Here is a 17,661-nt window from a genome sequence, read left to right on the forward strand (position 1 = left end):
TAAAGCTAAGATACAGAGTGTTGATCCGTCAGGATGGTACAGATCTAGAAGACTGGCGATGTCCATTGCTGGTTAAAGTGGGATATAGATCTCAGATACTTTGAGTGGCCAGTATGCATTTTACAGGCTTTCTCTGAGGGTAGCCTGAGCATCTGTATTCAGATTTTTAATGTGCGTATCCTTTGCCCAGAAGTTCTTCTGGGGAATATATCTCAGAAATAAGCCAACTGTTATCACCGTATTGTTTATAATGCCATAATATGTGAAACAACTGAAATGTCCTACAATATGGATCAGATAAAGTAAATGAAGGTGCAGCTGTATCACTAAATATGATGCAGCCACTAAAATGGATGTACTGATATGAAAAGATATGCACAGAATATTGTTAAGTTTAAAAAAAAAAAGATTAAAGAGCAGCAGGTAAAATGATGCCATTTCTGCTCAAATTAATATACTTTTGCACATTTGCTCAAAATGGAAGGACGTAAGTGTGTGTGTTTATATATACCAAACCATCAACAGTCATTTCTGGAGACACGATTCTTGCTTCCTACCTTAGACTCTATGATTTGTTTTTTTGTTTGATTACTGAAAGATATTCTATGGGAGCAAAAGGGCACATTCTTACTGAGTTGTGAGTGGCAGCTACTGTTTCTGTTGTTTCAACTTTTTGACTATGATGAATAATGCTAATGCATACATTCATGTACAAGTACTTGTGTTGAAATATGTTTCATTTTCTTGGAACTATACCTAGAAGCAGGATTACTGGATCATGTGGTAATTCTTTGTTTAAAAATTTGAGAAAATGCCAAACTGTTTTCTGAAGCAGCTTGATCATTTTACATTTTCACCAGCCATATGTGGGAGTTGTAATTTATATTGGGTTTGATCCCTAGATATGTAAGTCATATCCTTGTCATCACTTACTGTCTTTTTTAAAAAATAAATGTGTACTTTGAACCAATGAACCTGAACTTTTAAAGAATTTTTTATAATGTTATTTATATATTTATTTTGGGCTGTGCTGAGTCTTCATCAGGGCCTCCCTGATAGCTCAGGTGGTTAAGAATCACCTGCAGTGCAGAAGACCCCAGTTTGATTCCCGGGTCAGGAAGATCGCCTGGAGAAGGGACAGGCTATCTCCCCCGGTATTCTTGGGCTTCCCTGGTGGCGTCATCACTGCAGGGGCTTTTCTGTAGTTGCAGCAAGTGAGGGCTGCAGTAGTTGTGGTGCAGACTCCTCATCGCATTGGCTTCTCTTGCTGTGGAGCACAGGCTCTAGGGCAGGAGGCCTTCAGTAGTGTGGCTCATAGGCTCAGAAGCTGCAGTTCTTAGACTCTCAAGCACAGGCTCAATAGTTTGGGGGCACAGGCTTAGTTGCTCCTCGGTATGTGGGATCTTCCCAGACCAGGGATCAAACCTGTGTCTCCTACATTGGCAGGCAGATTCTTTACAACTGAGTTACCAGGGGAGCCCCACTTATTGTCTTTTTTATTTTAGCTATCCTAATTGGTGTGAAGTCATGTCTCATTGTGGTTGTGATTTGCATATCCCTAATAACTAATGATGGGAGAAGGCAATGGCAACCCACTCCAGTACTGTTGCCTGGAAAATCCCATGGATGGAGGAGCCTGGTAGGCTGCAGTCCATGGGGTCGCTAAGAGTCAGACACGACTGAGTGACTTCACTTTCACTTTCCACTTTCATGCATTGGAGAAGGAAATGGCAACCCACTCCAGTGTTCTTGCCTGGAGAATCCCATGGACGGAGAAGCCTGGTAGGCTGCAGTCCATGGGGTCACACAGAGTCGGACATGACTGAAGTGACTTGGCAGCAATAACTAATGATATTGAGCATTTTTCCATGTACTTATTGGCCATCTATATAGCTTCTTTGGAGAACTATTTGTCCAGATTCTTTGCCCATTTTTGTTTGGGTTATTTGTCTTTTTATTTTTGAGACATAGGAGTTTTTATATATTCTGTATCAGAAAAGCCTATTAATCCACCATGATTTACAGGAAAACAGCCTGTTTTCCAAATTGCAACCGAATATCTGAGCCAAAATGAAAAAGAGGAAAAAAATTTATGTTGCATCTTGTTTTCCAGAAATGATATATTTAAAATTATATCAATATTCAAGCATCTGAAAAAAAGAATTTTTATATATTCTGGATACAAGGCCCTTATCGGACATATAATTTGAAAACAAGATTTCCTCAATTCCATGGATTGTCTTTGTACTTTCTAGTTGGAATCCTTTGAAGTAAAAAAGTTTTCTATTTTGATGAAGTTCAATTTATTTTTTCTTTTGTCTCTTATGCTTTTGGTGTCAGATTTAAGAAACCATTGCCTAATCCAAGATCTCAAAGATTTATTCCTATTTTTCTTCTGAGATTTTTATAGGTTCAATTCTTACATTTAGGTCTGATTCACTTTGAGTTAATTTTTGTATATTGTGTGAGTAGGGGTCCAAGTTCATTCTTTGCATGTGGATGTCCAGTTGTCCAAGCACCGGTTGCTGGAAAGAGTATTCTTTCTCCATTGGATTGTCTTGGTGCCCTTGTCAAAAGTCAATTGACTATAAATGCATGGGATTACTTCTGGGCTTTCAATTCTCTTCCATTTATATATATGCCTATTGCTCAGCCATGTGTGACTCTTTTGTGACCCCCATGGACTGTAGCCTGCCAGGCTCCTCTGTCCATGGGACTCTTCAGGCAAGAGTACTGAAGTGGGTTGCCATTCCTTTTCCTGGGAATCTTCCCAATCCAGGGATTGAACCCAGGTCTCCTGCATTGCAGGCAGATTCGTTACCGTCTGAGCTATCAGGGAAGCCCGTATATGCCAATACCACACCATTTTGATTAGTATAGCTTCGTAGTAAGTTTTGAAGTCAAGAATTGTGAGTCTAACTTTATTCTTACTTTTTCCTCTGTAGAACTTTGTGGTCTCATCTCTTTATCACTATTTTTCTAAACTTTCTCTGTGAAGCATCGTGATGAGAGCCTTTTGTATTCATTGTTTGGGACAATGGCCTATTTTGAGCCATTGCTGTGCGGAAATACATGTTCTGTAGATCTGGGAAATTTTCTGGAATTTTAATTTTGGTAATTTCCTCCTCTGTTTTCTCTGTCCTGTCTTTGTTTCTATCTGGCAGATGTTGGACACCCAGGATTTAGTGTCTAGCTTTCCTATCTTTTCTCTCTTATTTCATATCACTTATTTTTGTTCTACTTTATGAGATATTTCCTTAAATTCAGTTTTCAACTCTGTTAGTATTTTTTATTTTGCCTATATTTTTAATGTTCAAAAGCTCCATCTTAATGTGTGAATGTTCCTTTTTTTTTTTATTGTATCCTGCTCTTGTGTCATGAATGTACTATCACTATGAGGAGATCATTGTTTTTTTAATCAGCTTTATTGAGATATAATTTACATTCAGTAAACAGCATCCATTTAAAATGTATAATTCAAAAATTTTTGACAGTTGTTCACACACCTGTGAAACCACAAACACAAGATACAGACTATTTCAATCTCACTTTAAGACTTCTTATGCCATTTGCAATCCATCCTTCTCTCTGTCCTTGGCCCTAGTCATATTTTTTGTCACCATAGATTTGTTTGCATTTTCTAGAATTTTATATAACTGGAATTATACAGAATGTATTTTGTGTGTGTGGCTTTTATTTACTCAGAGTAATAATTTTGAGATTCATTCACATTGTTTTGTGTATCAGTAGTTTGTGCCTTTTCATTGCTGAGAATTTTTTCTCATTTTTTCTCATTTTTTCCATTGTGTGGCTAGCCTATAATTTTTGTATCTATTCAACTATTGATAAACATTGGACCATTTTCAGCTTTGGGTCAATGTAACTAAAATTGCTTTAAATATTTGAGTATAAGTCTTTGTGTGGACATAGGTTTTCATTTCTCTTGAAATGGCCATATTGGAGGTATATGTTTTTAAGAAACTGCTGAACAGTTTCCTAAACCAAGTGTACCATTTTATATAAAACTTATATAAAATTCAAATATTTTTTCTAATTGGTGACTTTGCATTTTCATTTTCTTAGGATTGCCTTTTAAAGAGCAACTGTCTTTAATTTTGACAAAGCCCAACTTACCTATCATTCCATGGTTTGTAAATTTTTTGTGTTCCAGCTAAGAAATCTCTGCCTAGCCCAGAGTTGCAAAGATTTTCCCTTGGCTCTAACAGATCTGCATACTCTTCTGTATTTGGAATTATTCTGAAACATGTTCATTATCTTGTCCTTCCTTTGCCTCTATTCTCTAGTTTCATTGCCAGTGAGAAGCCTAGATTCTTTTATGACCTCACAGTCCTTTAGAGCTTCTCTCTCATTATTTCTGCACTATAAAGGTTCTCTTCAGCAAAACCATCGCTGTTGGTTCTAGTGTAACTCCTTCCCTTCTGAGCTCTGTTCTCACCATTTCTCCTGCCGCAAATATTCTGTTTCTTCCTTTACACCTTAAAGGAAGATAAAGTCTTAGCATCAAAGCTCATTCATTCATGTATCCATTACGTTTTCAACAGAACTCTCTTGAGGGCCACTAGGGACCCAAGCCCTGGCACGGGGCTTATACAGTCTGCGGAGCCTCACCCCTGCAGTGCTTACAGTCTGGTGCAGAGGGAGGAAATCAAATACGTCAGGATGGGTGTGGCGAGTGTGGCAGTCGTCAGGAGGCTCACTTGGCAAGGCTTTCCCCTTCTGAATTCTAAGCCAATCTAGAAGTTAGCAGTTGAGGCTGATGGGGGCCGAAGGCTCAGGTTTGGTAAAGCTGGACTAGAGAACGTGGCTTTACTCAAGGCCACACCGAGCTTCCTGTTCCTCCCCCATCCTGTGAAACTTCCCACTGAGAAACAGGCAGAGCAGCTGCATAAATATCCACATCCCTTCCTTGGGCTGGGACGGGGATGATTATTGCCAGGACAGGACAGGCACCCAGAGGGGAGGACATGCCCCACAGGCAGATAGACCCCAAGTGAGCGGCAAGGTCACACTGATGATATACACATTACAGTCACCTGACTCTCCACCTCTGCAGACAGATCAGTGAGAAGGGGCTAGTGAGGAGGCATCTGGAAGGGTAGAGTACTTTACCCACAAGATTTCTACAGGAATCCTACTTTATGGATTCAAGCAGCAACTGGCCAAATTATTTCAAAAGCAAAGGTTGTGGAAATTCCATAAGAAATGTTATGGTTAAAAAAAAAAGAGTTCTATTTGATATTGTCTGTGGATACATGGTATGTGGAAAGGCCTCTAAAAGTCAGAGTGCTGCTCAAAACATGGTCCACAGACTGGCTGCTGATTGTCACTAGTCAGCAGCGAGACCGGGAGCCAGTGCCAGGATACAAATTCACTGATGGTGAAGCACACGCCATGTGGCTGACGTCTTCGCTTTGTAGCAGGACTTCCTTGAGAGGGGAGCAGAGTGCTGACTTCTGTTCTGATACACATTTCCTCCCAGCCGTGAGCTGGCACTCTCAGCATTGCTGGCTGGCTTCATGCTTCTGGAAGTCTCCACCAGCACCCTCTCTGAGACATGCCGAGGGTACTGGGTGGACAGCTGTGCTGAGGCCAGTGAGCTCACCTTGATCTGTGCCTGGCCAGGTGATCGCCATGATCAAAGGCCTGCAGGTGCTCATGGGCAGGATGGAGAGCGTCTTCAACCAGGCCATCAGGAACACCATCTACGCGGCCCTGCAGGACTTTGCCCAGGTGACCCTTCGTGAGCCCCTAAGGCAGGCGGTACGGAAGAAGAAGAACGTCCTCATCAGGTGGGTCTTCAGATGGCCTTTTTTAGGGCCATGTCCAAAATCAGGGGTGCTGGGTGCAGGCCACGGAGGATGTTCCCAGCTCAGTCAGCTTCCAGGGACGTGTCTGAACACAGGGACCCTTCCAATGAGTTCCAGCAAGTTCTAGGAGGCTCTTTTAGGAGACTGGACATTTGGGATAATTTATGTCCCCATCTCTAAGTTTGAAGCCCATATCCACACTGTATAGCTGTGTGAACTTAGTTACTTACCTTCTCTGAACCTCTGGGAAAGGAAGGAAACCTCTGTTTCCTTCATTTGTAAAACATGGGTAGGTACGATACCTACCCGATAGGCTTTTGGGATAATGCAGTGAGAGAATTCATGTATAAACCTAAGCACACCACAGTTTGGAGCGAGTATGCAACACATATAAGCTGTTATTAAAGTTTTAAATATGCAGAGAATGAAATGGGACTAATGAAACTGTTCTATAAGCAAAAAGAAGAATAGCCATCCTGCTTCACTCAGCTTCTCTCCCACTGTATGGGCTCTGAGCCGAGTTCTCAGGCAGCCGGTGGGCATCAGGATCACTGGGGCGTTTGTGAAATACAGACTTCCGGACTGCACCTCTGATCTGTGAAGCCAGAATCCCTGGAGGAGGGGCCCTGGGATGAGTATGGTTCACAGGCACGTCAGGAGCTCTAAGGCACGTGATCCTGGACGCTGTGGACTCTAGATCCAGGCTTGCAGCACCTCCTTCTGATGGTCTGAATCCTGGTTCTTCCTTCCCCAGTGTTCTACAGGCGATTCGGAAAACCATCTGTGACTGGGAGGGGGGCCGTGAGCCCCCCAATGACCCGTGCTTGAAAGGGGAGAAGGACCCCAAGGGTGGATTTGACATCAAGGTGCCGCGGAGAGCCGTGGGTCCCTCCAGCACACAGGTAAGTGGCTCCAGGCACAGGCCAGCCTGCTGACTCAAAGGCCAGCCAGGCTACGGTAGGTCATCCTGGCTGGACCGTGGGGCAGTGGGCTCGGGAGTCCTCAGGCAGAAGGGGCAGGGCCAAGCAGCTGTTCTCGTCTTTTTCTGTGTTGTTTTGATGTGAGAGGGAGGACCACTAGTATAAGATTCAGGAGACCTGGATTCTAGTCCTACATACCTGTGTGACCTCGGGCACGTTATTCTGTCTCTTTGTGCCTCAGTTGTCTAATCTGGCAAAAGGGGTAATACCAAAACTGGCTCTCCTAGCCCAGTGACGTACAGGTTCCAAAATATAGAGGTGTTTAACGTGGAACCTGTATGCATCTCTCTTGTCCCTTTTTAATGAACCCTGACCTCCCCTCTTCCTTCCCCCGTAGTGATGTCCTAGTTTAGAAATTCCCAAGTTTCTGCCTCTGACTTGCTGTGTATTCTTGGGCAAGTGCCTTGACCTCTCTGAGCTCTGGTTATCTTCTCTGTTAAATGAAAACTTTGGATAAGATCATGTTACTGACTAAACATCCCTTTTGTTATTCTCTGAACACACACAAAATCACAAATTGAAAGTCTTTGATCCCTTAGAGAAAGTCTAATGATCAGAGATACTCAGAGTTGCTAACCAGAGCTTTTTGAACAAGAGGTTGTGGCTTATCCAAAGTAGTTGTAATATTATAGGGGGGGAAAAAAGAGTGAAGAACCTAGACACCTTAGTTAAATCCTTGCCACCTACTTAAGGATAAATAATCTCTGGTAGGCTTTTTGAGGTACTGAAAGAAGGCTAATGGACCCATTACAGCTTTTAAAAGTCTCACAGGGCCCACAAGCCCCAGCCTGGGAGCTCTTGCTTCACACAACCCTTATGTCTTATCCCTAAAGTCCTGAGTCCTTGAATTTCCTGAGATGAGCCATCTAAGGCCCGCCCTGACCATTTTCACTGTGTGTGTGTCTGTCTGGGCTCGGGGATGGGGCAGGGGTGGGACCAGGGTGAGCTGGGATCGCAGCACCACATTGCAGCTTCCCTCAGCCAGCAGGCCCCTTGCACTTACCTTGCCTGCTTGAGAGATGTGACACTTCTCAAGGAAGCTTCTACAAACAGTTCTGTGTAAATGTCAGGGGCCAGAGGCCTTTCCAGTCCAGAATGGCCTGGAGAGGCTGAGCAGGGCTTCTGGGTGTTTCTTCTGAGCAAGGCAAAAGAGAGAATGGAAAAGGAGGAGACAGGGGGCCAAGAGGCAGAGAATGAGAGAATAATGGGGGACAGGGAGGGAGAGAGGAGTGCTTGCGTAATGTGAGACGGAGTGTCACCAACAGGCCCTACCAATGCTCCCAGGTTCTGGTAGGGTGGCGAGAACACACCCGATGGACTCCTGGATGCTCAGCTTGGAATAGCCTTTAGAAACACGCTAGTCCCAAACTAGTTCCTCCCCCTCCCCATTTTGCAGATGGGGAAACTGAGGTCCAGAGAGGGAACGTGACTTGTCCAAGTCACAAGGTGAGTCTAGGTGGAGGTGGGACGAGAACCAGGTCTCCTGACTCCCACCCCGGGGCTCTGTCAGGGCCCTGGGAGCACAGTAGATGTGGCATCTAGCAGAGCTGGGAGGTGACTGTTCCGGTGAATTAAATGCTCTGCTGAATAAAAGTAGGCGGGGAAAGCGTTTCCCCCTCTTGGATTTCAGATAGTTAGAATCCGATACAAATCGGTCAGCATGTGCACAGATGGGATTAAAGAATCTTTTCTTGGAGGACTCCAAAGGCCATCATTAGAACAGGGGCTCTCGAGTCTTAGGGACAGTCAGCCGTGCCCACCGACATGGTTGCAGAGGGTGGACTATCTGATGACCCGCAGCTCCATAGTTCCTTTACCACAAAGGAGGGTGCTGTGCCAGGGGTGGCGTGCCACTCCCCTCTGTGGCCACACTGCCCAGCCCAGCCCAGGCCAGGTGCTTGGTGGGTGAGGTGCTAGAGAAGACCAGAGGATAGACGTGGTGGCAGAGGGAGGTTGGAGTGTCTCAGAGGTGGTCGGCAGGTGGCCTCTAGCAGTCGTGGCGGCTTTCCCACCGTATACAATACCTCTTGCTTTTCTCTCTCTCTCTCTCTTCTCTCTCCCTCCTCCCTGTCTCTCCTGCCCTCCCATTCCCTCCTCTTCTCTCCCATCTATGTCTTAGGCCTGCCAGTGGTCCCCGCGGGCTTTGTTTCACCCCACTGGTGGCACACAGGGCCGAAGAGGCTGCCGATCCTTGGTATAACACCGCCTGGCTGGGTTGGTTGGGTACACTTCTCCAGGAGGCAGCAGGAATGGACTAGCCTGGCTCCTCACGGCCCCTTCCAGCCCTAAGATTCAAAGACACATGGTGTGGAAAGATCTAGATTAGCCCTTGCGCCCTTTGCACTTAAGGCCCTCTGTAAGCAGGAGTTAATTGTCTAGTAGGCCTCCTGTAAGTACTGACCTTCACCTGCTTTCTGCCCAGCGCTTCGGCCGTGCCATGCTGCTGGTGCCCCCAGAGGGCGCAGCGCCGCTGTCCCTCGGTAATGAAGTTTGGAAACTTGAGGTGGTGGGGGGCTCGCTCTGACCCTACCTCGTTTCACAGTTCGTCCGAATGTTAGAACTGAAAGGGACTGGTTGGAGAAAGCATCTGGTACAACCTCCTCATGTTGGCAGATAAGAAAACTGAGGCCCAGAGTGGGACTTTGTGCCCAAGGTCACACAGCAAGTCAGTGGCAGTGCGTAGCCCTGAACCTCCGGCTTTTGACTGTGAGTCCAGCGCTCTACCCCTGGTGCCACCATGGCTGTCCAGCAGAGCAGGGACTGACTCCAGGGTGACGTGGAATGAGGTTCTCCTCTGATGCCCACTCCCTGGTTGAGCAGAGCAGGCAAGAACCTGGGCCTTGAAAGACCTAGTAACCACGGGAGGCCCCCAGCCCCAGGCAGAGCATCCTTCAGGGCTAGCCTGTCTCCTTCTTGAAGGTTATACATGCTAAGTTTACTTCTCCAACCCTAAACTGGTGCTTCCTTAAGACAGTGCTTATTAAGGGCAGATATCTACAGAAAAAAAAAAAAAAAAAGACTAGAAATACAACACAAAGCAACCTTTTCCCCTGGATGGAGGGCCAGCTCCTGACCTTCCCATCTTCCTTTCTTTTTCAAGCTGTACATGGTGCGGACCATGCTTGAATCACTTATCGCGGACAAAAGCGGTTCCAAGAAGACCCTGCGGAGCAGCCTGGATGGACCCATCGTCCTGGCCATCGAAGACTTCCACAAGCAGTCCTTCTTCTTCACGCACCTGCTCAACATCAGCGGTGAGCGTCCTGTTGGGGTGGGGAGGGGAAGGGCTCCCAGGAACTGGAGCAGCTCAGGCTGTCGTGCCAGAAGTTGCAGACATGGGATCATCAACCCAAAGGGGCACGTTTTTGCCACCAAAGATAAAAGGCATACTTTCCAGCAGAGTCTGAGAAAGGCCAGGCTCAGTCCAGCTCTTGTGAGTCAGTTGAATTTAGGAGATATTTGTGGCCAAATTTTTGTGAAGTCTTTAGTAAAGGGGGATCACAAACAGGTGACACACTCAGATGCACCTAAGGACCAGGTCAGCTTTTTGCTTTTAAGCAGCATTTCTGAGCTGATTAGTGCTCGTTGCTCCTAGCAAAGGGGGCTCCCAAGTTGCACCCCATCCCGTGTTCCCCCCTCCACCGCTCCAGTGGGTTGGATACATGTACAGGTGGGATGAGGGGAAGGGAGAGTAGCATCCAAGGGTCCTGAGAGGGTGACATGTCTGTTGGTATTGAAAAGGGTGATCTAGGTAGAGAGCAGTCTTTGCTGTTTTTCAGTCACTCAGTCATGTCCAACTCGTTACAACCCCATGAACTGCAGCATACCAGGCTTCCCTGTCCTTCATTATCTCCTGCAGTTTGTTCAAATCATGTCCATTGAGTCGGTGGTGCCATCCAATCATCTTGTCCTCTGTCACCCCTTTCTCCTCCTGCCTTCAGTCTTTCCCTGCATCAGGATCTTTTCTAATGAATCAGTTTTTCACATCAAGTGGACAAAGTATTGGAGCTTCAGCTTCAGCATCAGTCCTTCCAGTGAATATTCAAGGTTGATTTCCTTTTGGATTGACTGGTTTGATCTCCTTGCAGTCCAAGGAACTCTCAAGAGAGTAGTCTAGGAAGGGACTTTGAGGCCTCTGAGCAGTAAGGAATCCAGAATTATCACTAGGAGGGATCATGGGGCCTCAGTCCAGCCAGAAGCGGACACCTGTAGATCTGCCTTGACACAACAAAGACACTCTGACACTTAGATGTCATGTTTTCAGGATGGTTTTGTAAAGACATGATGGAAATTGTAGGGACATCACTGCCCGCCCCCCAGCCTCCACACTGCTGGGAGAACAAATGCTGTCTTCTTTTTTTTTTTTTTTTCTTGGCCACACCTTACAGTTTATGGGATTCTAGTTCCCCAGCCAGGGATTGAACCCATGCCCTCAACAGTGAAAGTAAAAAATCCTAACCACTGGACCACCAAGGAATTCCCCAAACACTTTCTTCGCAATAGATGTTAGGCTGGCCTTCAGGTCCAGGAGAGCAAGGTCTACTAATGGAGTTGTATTCTTGAGTACCTGCTCTGTACCTAGTACAATGAAAGAAGAATAAAAGATATTTTTTTAAAAAAAGTCAGAACTAAGATCTTCTGGTGCTTCTGACATATAACCCAAACTCTTTCCCTCATGCTTCTAGAAGCCCTGCAGCAGTGTTGTGACCTCTCCCAGCTATGGTTCAGAGAATTTTTCCTGGAGTTGACCATGGGCCGGCGAATCCAGTTCCCCATCGAGATGTCCATGCCATGGATTCTAACAGACCATATCTTGGAAACCAAAGAACCTTCCATGATGGAGTAAGAGGCAGGGTTGGGCCAGCAAGGAGGTTCCCAGGGTGCTGGTGGAGGGCAGTTTGCTAGCCATAGAGCCCTGTTCTTTCTAGAACTTTCCAGATGAGGCACTGTATCCCACCCAGTGTCAGGTCACCACCACATGTGACTCAGCCTTGCAGAAAGGCTCAGAAGTCTACCAGCCTGACTGCCTTTCCCTGGCTTTGTCAGCCTCATCCCAACCGTGTTGGTAAAATGATCATCTCTAAAAATCGGGACACTGATGTCCTTAATAGATACCCAATTGCTTTTAGTCCCAGACTGATTTTTTCAGGCCTCGCATCATGAACTTTGATCTCTGTGGGCAGACTGTAAAATAAGTCATTTCCTAAGTAGAGCCTAGAAACATCATAGCATGCTGAAAGCGCCTCTTTTTCCTAATACTGAATCTGTTCACCCAACCGTGCATGTTTCCTGAGCAAGTTTAAGTCTGCCTGCCTTGAGAGAGATCATTAGTAAGCTACTGGCCATTGTTTTTCCTTCCTCAGGTATGTCCTCTACCCTTTGGATCTGTACAACGACAGCGCCTATTATGCTCTGACCAAGTTTAAAAAGCAGTTCCTGTATGATGAGATCGAAGCCGAGGCAAGTGACTGCTTTTCCTTTTGTTCCACAATCCTGCTCCGAGAGTCTGGACTTCTCAGATCTCTAACCACTGGCCCAGAGTGGAGTGTCTGTCTGTTTGAGCTGTGATAACAAAATACCACAGATTATGGGGCTTAAACATTACAGATATGTATTTCTCACAGTTCAGGAGGCTAGAAGTCTTAGGGTAGCAGCAGAGTCAGGGAGGGCCCGTTTCTGGGTCCCAGACTTCTCGCGGTATCCTCATGGGGTGGCCAGGGCCAGGAACCTCTCTGGGGTCTCTTTTGTAAGAGCACTGATGCCATTCATGAAGGTTCCATCCTCATGACCTCACCACTCCTAATTCCATCACTTTTAGGGGTTAAGATTTCAGCACATGAATTTAGGGGGACACAAACATTCAGACCGTAGTATGGGATATCAATGACTTGCTTTGGAGACTGATCTTTTTAAACATTGTGATAATCAAAAGGGACCTAGTGGAAGGGGAGGATGGTCTTTCTTTTTCAGATGATTAATAATAGCAAAGATAGATAGAACTACTTGGGTAAAATTAATTTTCTAATAGGTCTTTTACAGTTGGATTCATTGGTGATAACAACAACAACAATAATACTACCAAGAATTCACTGGTGGTCTAGTGGTTAAGACTATATTCTTCCACCGCAGGGGGTGTGGGTTTGATTCCTGGTCACAAAACTAATATCCTACATGCCATGCAGCACAACCAAAAAAAAAGAAAGAAAAACAGTAATTCTAGCTATCAATTGCTATATTTATACCATTTACAAGGTACAAAGCACTTTATGGAAGTTTTAGATAATCTTTATAATGATTTAAAGAAGTATGTTCTACTGCCTAGTTTAGAGTATTCAAGTATCATTGCCCCAATATCACATAGTTTACAGAGTTTCATTCTAGTACTGGTAGGACTGAAATAGCCTTCTTCTCATGTGTGAAGCTGTTGAATTGTCGTTTAATGGCTTTATTTTTGTAATGGTCAGCAAAGGCTAGGATACAGTGCAGTAACAAACAATCACAAATTCTTAGTAGTTTGAGACCAAAGTTTCATTTCTCTTTTATGGGTTGACTAAGAGCTCTCTTCCACGTAGTCTTTAGTCTGGAACCCATCTGGAATATTCACTAGTTGCCATGGCAGGGAGATGTGTCAGGGTGAATTTACACTCTGATACTTAAAGCTTCCAGCTGGAAGTGACACATGTCATTGATCAAAGCAAGTCACTTGGTTATGCTTGCTTTCAAAGAGGAGTCAGAAGGTGCAGTCCTACCACAGGCCAGCAAGGAGCAGAAACAGGAGATCAACAGCACTAAGGACTACCAAATATCTCAGTTTTGTCATCTGGAAATTGGAATGAGTCTCCACTCCACTTAAGTATGTGGAGTTATATAAACATAGAATGATACCAATTGTCATTATAAGATTTTCAACTGTAAGGTACAAATATAAGATATTCTTATTTATAAAGGACAGATGTGAATATTTTAAGATAAGCATTACTACCAAATTAGTTTGAAAGTTTATATATTTCAAAGAAAAGCTAGTAGAGATGCTGCTTTCTTTCTGACTCTTTCAATTGCTGTGGGAGTTGAGAACCTTGGTGGAGCCCAATGCAAATCTGTCCTCTTTGTCTTCTGAGCAGTACACAAACTTGGGAAGAAAGGTTCCAGTAGACAAGTTAATTGGTTGCATCTCAGCTTTGACAAGTCCATTTTTTGATAAGATTTTAATCATGTTCTCTAACAGGCTGAAAACAAAAAAAATCTAGAGTGTCCTGTATACAAGTGACGTTTAAAAACTAAATGGAAAGAAAGCATACAGCCCAGCCCTGGGTAACACAGGTGGCCATGAAGCAGAAGTGTCAATTGTCCACCTTTCTTTTCCCATCCTCAGACTCTGTTTTGAACCTGGAAAGGCCTATGCATGGATACCCAAGCTCTGTCTCCCACCCCTGCCCTCAAACAATGGCCATTTGGTCAACCCTGGGCCCTAGGGGTATATACATCTGCAGTGCAGTCCACCCCCAGGGATGGACCCAGGGAAAAGAGCACACAGACCATAGAAGGGGCTTGGGCCATTTGGGCAAGAATATTCAAAGCTGGTTCTAGAAAGGGAGCAGGAGTTGCACACCCCCACCTGGACCCTATGGATTCTTTGCCTGTAGGAGGTCCCCCGGGTACCCTTGAAGCTCAAAGTCCAGGGCAGAGGGCTTGGTTACTCGCATACATTGTTTTTATGTTCAAAATAGTATTTATGGTATAAAATAAAAGATATGAAAGCTCTTCTGATAAAGAGCCTCATGGAGCTGGGAGTTTGGTGCTAAAAGGCTGGAAGATTAATCACCTAAATACATTCTGTTGCTACAAAGTTATCCCATTATTACCCTGAAACTACCACAGCCCATCTCTTTAACATCCCACCTTTGGCCGTTCCCTGCTCTTGCCATCATTGGAGAATTTGGCTTCAATCCTCTGTGTCTGGTGTGAACTTTCTTCTCACCTGAGCATCACATTCTGCCACCAACATGCTAAAACACTGAAAAGGCAAGATGGTCTCTTCCTCACCAAAGATATTTAAGCAAACTTTTTAAAGAGGAGGTTTTTAAATTTTTAACAATCATCAACTTCTTTCTTTGCAAAGCAAGGTAAAATTAAAATGAAAGGAAAAGAAAAGAAAGTCTGTTAGGAGATGGGGAGACTGATATGTTAATTACAGGATGTGGGCAGGTACCTGGTAACAGCCTCCAGGTGGCCAGTGGGGAGGGCAATTCCTCAACAGCGTTTTGAATCTTGCCTTCTCTGTGCCTGGTTGAGGACCTTGAGAGCAAGGGACCAGATTTCCCAAACGCACTTGGCCACAGAATCTTCTTTTCTTTTTTCTTTCCTTCAGAGCATCTTGTTCCTTCTCACACTTTCAGGCAGTCCTACAGCACTGCCCTCTTCAGATGCTGAAGTTTCTCTAATAAAGTGGGACAGACACCAGTGACATTTCCTGCTTCCTCTTCACCAGGTGAACCTGTGTTTTGATCAGTTTGTCTACAAGCTGGCGGACCAGATCTTTGCCTACTACAAAGCCATGGCCGGCAGGTATGAGAGCTCAGCACTGTGGCGCCAAACCTTCCTAAGATTGCCACCTGGAAGGCCAGATCCTCTGTTACCAAACCTCCCTTCTTCTTTAGCACCTAAGGAAATCTGAATGATTCCATTAGCCTGGATTGGGTGCTAGCAAGTAGAAGAAAGAAAAATAGGCAGATATGGGGCTAGACCTCACAGAGCTTACAGTGTAGTGAGAAAAATAGACATTAATAAAAACTATTGAATGCACAGTGATGAGGGAGATTCCTGTGAAAGAAAATGTATTGGGAATATATAACAGTTAAACCTGAACCAGTCTTAAGGGTGGGTAACTGGAAGGGCTATCCTGAGAAGGTAACATTTGAGTTTACATCTGAAGTGAATAGGAGTTGGTTGAGTTAAACTAGATAAAGAGTAGAATGGAAAACTGCAGGCAAAACAAACCACTGTGCAAAGTCCCTTTGGTGAAAGCATAATATTAATAGCATGCATACCTCGTAGGGTGGTTGAAAGGTTTAATTAAAATTAGTACATGTAAATATCTCATTCACAGACCACAGAGGGGTGGGCTACGTGGCAAAGCTGGGCAGGTAGGCAGGGCCCAGGCCCTGTGGTCTTATAGGCATTTATCCTAAGAGAAGTGGAGCACCATGGGGTGATTTCCAAAGTATGACAGTGACCTGATTTGATTTTTATTTTTATAAGTTTGATGTTTTAAAACATTAAAATGTAGGGAATGGATTGGAGGTGAGCAAATGTGGGAGTGTGAAGGTCAAACAGGAGACCAGGGAAGGAGTCCAGGTGTGTCAGGTCTCACAGGCTCATTGGTGTTGTCAGTATGGGCTGATTTAGACCCCTGAGATTTCCCGGGTTCGAGGAACCCATAATAGTGCTGCCAGCAGAAACCTCTCTCTATATATATAGTTACATACATATATGTATCTATATATAGGGTAGTTCTCTTTTTTATTGGAAATCCAAATGTACAAACCAGAAATCTCAAGGATTGTTACATTTTTCAACAGTTAAAGACTTGCTTCCTTTTGCTTTCAACAACTTGAGTTTCTCTGATGTATTTCAGTCAAGAGTTGGTGTGGTGATGGTTTAGTTGCTAAGTCGAGTCTGACTCTTGCGACCCCATCAACTATAGCCTGCCAGGCTCCTCTGTCCATGGGATTTCCCAGGCAAGAATACTGGAGTGGGTTGCCATTTCCTTCTCCAGGGGATCTTCCCAATCGAGGAATCGAACCCATGTTTCCTGCCTTGGCAGGTGGATTCTTTACTGCTGAGCCACCAGGGCTCCCCAAGAGTTGGTGTACAGGTACACAAGTGTCTGTTAACACAGAGTGTGCATTAAATGAAATAATGACTCTTAATGATGGAAACTATAGAAAGCATATACTTAGGGTTTCAGGGAAGCATAGAGAGTGCAGCCTTTCACAAAGGAATGACTTCACAAGCATCTGGATTGGATTGAATTGTATGTGGTCCTATCAGAGAGCTGGGCTTCCAGTTTCTCCAAGATAATTCCAGTTATCTTCAAAATATGCTGGTCCATTGTCTGTGTAAACAAACTCAGACTTGTCAAATCCTGAGTCCTCTATATATTTAGTTTGCAAAATATCCTTATCTAAAAGAGGAATCTTGGTCTATATCCCTTCTTATAAGACCTGTGGTTTGTCAAAAATGCAGGAAGTTGGGGGAGATTGTGAGAAGTTGGAAGAGTCAGAGAGAAAGTGCCAGAGGGACAGAATGATCTAGATCACTGCTGTCCGTCAGAAATATAATGTAGGCACAAGTGTAATTTTAGCAGTCATATTTTTAAAATTAACAATACTACATTATATAACCTATGATATCTAAAATATTACAATTTCAACATGTAATAAGTGAAAATTATTAAAGAGATAGTTTTTGTTGTTTTTTCTTAAGTCTTCAACACCTCGTGTGTATTATATACTAATAGTACATCTCAGCTTGGACCCACCATGTTTCAGATTCGTGGCTGCTGTGTTAGACAGTGTAGATTTAGATGATGTCACTTTCCTGCTTAAAACCTTTCAGTGGCTTCAATTACACTGAGGAAACATTTACTCTCTTTACCGTGGCTTGTATCATCCCACAAGGATCTGGCCCCTAGACTAACATTGTAAATTCATTTTTGCACTATGCTCTTCAGCACACCCCACCCCTTATCTACACCTTTCCTTTTTCTCAACGTACCAAGCTAATCATGCCTGAAAGATTCTTCCCCCAAATCTTTCCATTTTTAGCATTTAGGTTTCTGTCCAACAGGACCT

General features: G+C 44.3%; 1 protein-coding gene across 1 annotated transcript in view; it reads left to right on the top strand.

Moving 5' to 3' along the window:
• Positions 1 to 17,661, top strand: part of CYFIP2 (cytoplasmic FMR1 interacting protein 2) — a 113,443-nt gene that overhangs the window by 26,813 nt on the left and 68,969 nt on the right. The window contains exons 13-18 of the mRNA XM_055560626.1: positions 5,644 to 5,810; positions 6,583 to 6,730; positions 9,909 to 10,062; positions 11,494 to 11,650; positions 12,172 to 12,268; positions 15,297 to 15,373. Of these exons, the coding sequence (XP_055416601.1) occupies positions 5,644 to 5,810; positions 6,583 to 6,730; positions 9,909 to 10,062; positions 11,494 to 11,650; positions 12,172 to 12,268; positions 15,297 to 15,373 (800 nt within the window). The remainder of the gene's footprint in view (positions 1 to 5,643; positions 5,811 to 6,582; positions 6,731 to 9,908; positions 10,063 to 11,493; positions 11,651 to 12,171; positions 12,269 to 15,296; positions 15,374 to 17,661) is intronic.

The sequence above is a fragment of the Bubalus kerabau genome, chromosome 1, assembly GCF_029407905.1.
Source record: "Bubalus kerabau isolate K-KA32 ecotype Philippines breed swamp buffalo chromosome 1, PCC_UOA_SB_1v2, whole genome shotgun sequence".
NCBI lineage: Eukaryota > Metazoa > Chordata > Mammalia > Artiodactyla > Bovidae > Bubalus > Bubalus kerabau.